Source organism: Puma concolor, chromosome D3 (genome assembly GCF_028749965.1).
Source record: "Puma concolor isolate L17-30 chromosome D3, mPumCon1.1.hap2, whole genome shotgun sequence".
Taxonomy (NCBI): domain Eukaryota; kingdom Metazoa; phylum Chordata; class Mammalia; order Carnivora; family Felidae; genus Puma; species Puma concolor.
The window spans coordinates 23,251,066-23,254,892 of NC_141678.1; the positions used below are offsets into that span (position 1 = coordinate 23,251,066).

General features: G+C 46.4%; 1 protein-coding gene across 2 annotated transcripts; it reads right to left on the reverse strand.

The window, feature by feature from the left end:
* Positions 1–1,592: 1,592 nt before the first annotated feature.
* On the reverse strand, positions 1,593–3,568 carry UQCR10 (ubiquinol-cytochrome c reductase, complex III subunit X). Of its 2 annotated transcripts, XM_086682118.1 has the most exons (3): positions 3,373–3,568; positions 3,201–3,226; positions 1,593–1,853 (listed from the first exon to the last, which is right to left on the reverse strand). In XM_086682118.1, exons 1-2 carry the CDS (start codon positions 3,520–3,522, stop codon positions 3,221–3,223), a joined length of 156 nt encoding a protein of 51 aa, XP_086538244.1. In that variant the 5' UTR covers positions 3,523–3,568; the 3' UTR covers positions 1,593–1,853; positions 3,201–3,220. The 2 variants fall into 2 exon arrangements, with proteins under 2 accessions (XP_086538244.1, XP_025789098.1); XM_025933313.2 differs by lacking the exon at positions 3,201–3,226 and having other exon boundaries at positions 3,373–3,555.
* Between the last annotated feature and the right edge of the window lie 259 nt (positions 3,569–3,827).

The following is a 3,827-nucleotide window of genomic DNA, read 5'->3' on the forward strand; positions in this document are numbered from 1 at the left end:
CCCCTATGTCTCTCTGCCAGCAGTTGTGTCCATGAGCCAGGATCTGTGACTGTTAACTACATTTAAATGTTTCTTTGAGAGAGCGAGAGAAGAGAGAGGGGGAGGGCAGAGAGAGGGAGAGAATCCTAAGCAGGCTGTCAGCACAGAGCCCAACACGGGGCTCAATCTCATGAACCGTGAGATCATGACCTGAGCCAAATTCAAGAGTTGGACGCTTAACCGACTGAGCCACCCAGGCGCCCCTTAATCTGCATTTAACAACTCATTTAATACTCACAAAGAACCCACACAGAAGGTACTTCCATGAATCCCATATTACAGACCAGGAAACTGAAGCTCAAAGAGGTCAGGTGCCTTGCCCTTGGTTCACACAGCTAGAACTGGTAGAGTGAGGATTCAAACCTATCAAGGAAGCACCACGATAAACCAAACTCCATAGAGAGGGGAACTCTGGCAGGAAGGTCAGAGTTCTGGTCCAACTTCAGCATCAGAAGATGGGCTGTGGCCCAGAGAGGTATGCCAACTTGTCCAAAGACACTCAGCAAATTAAAGGCAGAATGGAGAGACCCAGGGGCAGGGAATGGCCCCAAACCCTCAGGGCAGGGTTTTTTCCTACAGCTGAATCCACTGCCTTCCCTATGGTTAAGCCAGTCAGTTCACTCCCATGAGATTTTAGAATGGAATTTTAAATCTTAAATAGAATTTAAAATTTTAATTTTGGGGGTGCCTGGGTGGCTCAGTCGGTTAAGTGCCTGACTCTTGGTTTCGGCTCAGGTCATGATCTCACGGTTCATGAGTTCAAGCCCTGCAAGGGGCTTGCTGCTGTCAGCACAGAGACCACTTTGGATCCCCTGTATCCCTCTCTTTCTGCACCTTCCCCGCTCATGTGCTCTCTGAAAAATGAATAAACATTTAAAAAATAAACATTTTTTATTATTTTTTAAATGTTTATTCATTTTTGAGAGACAGAGACAGAATGTGAGTGGGGAAGGGGCAGAGAGGGAGACACAGAATCCGAAGCAGGCTCCAGACTCTGAGCAGTCACCATAAGAGCCTGACATAGGGCTCAAACTCACGAACCACAAGATCATGACCTGAGATCATGACCTCAGATGCTCAACCGACTGAGCCACCTAGGTGCCCCCAAACTAAAATGGAATTACTGGGGCACCTGGCTGACTTTGTTGGTAGAGCATGCAACTCTTTTTTCAAGTTTTATTTATTTAAGTAATCTCTACAACCAACACAGGACTCGAACTCAACTTCTAGATCAAGAGTTGCATGCTCCACCAAATGAGCCAGCCAGGTGCCCCAAGCATGCAACTCTTGAGCTCAGGGTTGTGAATTTGAGCCCCACACTGGATGTAGAGCTTACATTAAAAAAAAAAGAGTGGAATTACTGATTTCGAAGCAAAAGTGGGAAGTAACACCTCCAATTATAGTTCATGTTTTGCAAACCAGAGTTCTTTGGAAGTTAACGGGGAATCCGAAATAATGGAACTTGCCCTTCAGATGTCTGCAGAGGACTCTGGTCTCAATCAATAAGTGAAGATCGGGTAGAATTAACAAAGCACTAGATGCAGAAGCATGTCTCAAGGACAATTTACATTTATTTGCTGATGACTGATTAAACATGCTTCAAACACAGCAGAAGTTAAAGAGTCTGTCAGGTGAAGCCACTTCTTGCCAACAGCTAAAGGTGGTCGGTGAAGAGTAATCTGAGCATCATCTTCAAGCTGAGGCCCTGGTTCTGGGCAAACAGCTGGTGGATGGACCTGGTCCTTTTGGCTTGGGTAGGGGTCTCCAGGGAACTACTTATTCTCATACTTGTGCTTGATGTGTTTCCACAGCTTCTGCATTTTAAAGACAAAAGTCACAAACTTTTAGTTTTGTTTCTCTCATTTTGCAGCTACTCCCACTGTCCTGGTCTCTAAAACAAGCTTGAGAAAAACATATACCACGTCTGGACAGTTGGGGTGGGCAAAACGGAAGCAACGCTAGGCTTGACGCACATTCCCAACACTTGCAAAATGCGTTGATGTTATCAATTGCCATGTAAAATTAAGTGGGAGAGGATGATCCTTCTTTTACAGGAAATTGAGGTAACTGCTCAAAAGTACACAATTAAGGAACAGAGCCCAGAAGATGCCTTATTTCCTTAACTCCCAGGTATTATTCAAGAGATCTAAATGCATAGGCCCAAATAATTCACACTGCATCATTTTTTAGTTCCTTAAACATATTATTCTTGGGTCAGGAGCTAGTTGGATTCTCATTCCTAAAAGCACAGATTGATGTTTTGATAGCATACTTAAATGCTGTTCCCAAACACTGAAAATGGCCAGCAGAACTGCTTTCAGGAGATGGAACAGTGGCAACACTTTCATAGGGACAGAAAGTTGTCCAGGCCACAGGCGGACAGCATTAGTGGGCAGAGTCTTCCTGGGCCGTAAGGTCAGACAGCTCTGAATTAAAACCACAAGTGAATGGTGAAACAGGGCTATCTGTAGGAGACCTTCCCTAGTTTAAGCCACAATTTAATGATATAAAGCATGTACAGCATCTAGCACACTGTTGGCACACAATGAGTCTAAAAGGTGTGGTCATTCCCTACCTACATTCTCCTGAGGAACCTCACAAACGTTATTTTTTTGATGCACCACCTACCAGGTACTGTGACACCTTGCAAGTATCTCACATAATCCTCACAGTAATTCTCTACTGTAGTTACTGTTAGTAACATCTCTATATTACAGATAAAAATGAAGTTCATAGAGGCTAAGAAACTCCCCCAAATGAATGCCACAGTTATCAAGTGACAAGGCCCAGTATTCCCATCCAGGGCTCTGATTTCATATTCCCATCTCCTAACCATTATGACTACCATAATGCCTGCGTGGGAAGCCTTTGGGAAGTGAAGAGTGCTATCTTTCAGATAGGCCTTTTCAAGGCCAGCCACAGTATCTAAGGCGATGTCCTTTTCAGGACACTTGCCCGCTCAAACCTGCCCTTGAAACCCTCAGAGGAGACAATGGGTCCGGGTTCCAGCCCTGACTCACCACTGACTTCTGACTGGGGTAGCCCTAGTAAGACCTCTGCTCTCACTAGGCTTTAGTTTCTACTTCTGCAAATGGACAAATGGGGATGTGATATCAAAACTTACAACCGCCCCCCCCCTCCCCGCCAAAGGATCTACTGACCTCATTTAATGTTTTGGGATTCACATCTGGTGGAGAGAACATACGGCAGTCGACCGACATAAGGCGCCCATGGCTTTCCCCCCTCTTAGTAAGGAAGACTGAGTCCCAACCCATCTCCACTCCCAGTCACCCCTCAGGTGGGCCCAAGGTCAGGAATGGCCCAGTCCCTCACCCCCTCGTTGATGTGTTCGTAGATCGCGTCCGCGCCTTGGTCGAAGGCGCGCTCGAAGAACAAAGCGCCCACGGCGATGGTGAGGGCGAAAGTGGAGGTCCTGCGGAACAACAGGGAGTATAACCTCGCAGTAAACGTCGGGGCCGCCATCTTTCTCCACTGTGGAGCCCGCGCCTGCGCCGCGGCCGACAATGGTCTCCACAAGCCCTCGGCGTGCAACACTTTATGGGATATGTAGTTTTTCTGAATCTCAGTGCTTGTCGTTTTGAACAACAGAGGTAAGTGATGGCTTGCGGGGGAGAAAAGTCTCATAGGATTCAGATTAGGACAGCCCAAATAGTGCGGTAAGATTTTTTTACCCATTTTTTCTCTTCAATAATCTCTTGCTGATTGAATACCTCGAACTACAACACCCAGAAGCTTTCGCGCTTCCGTTACCTCTCCCTCCACCAGCG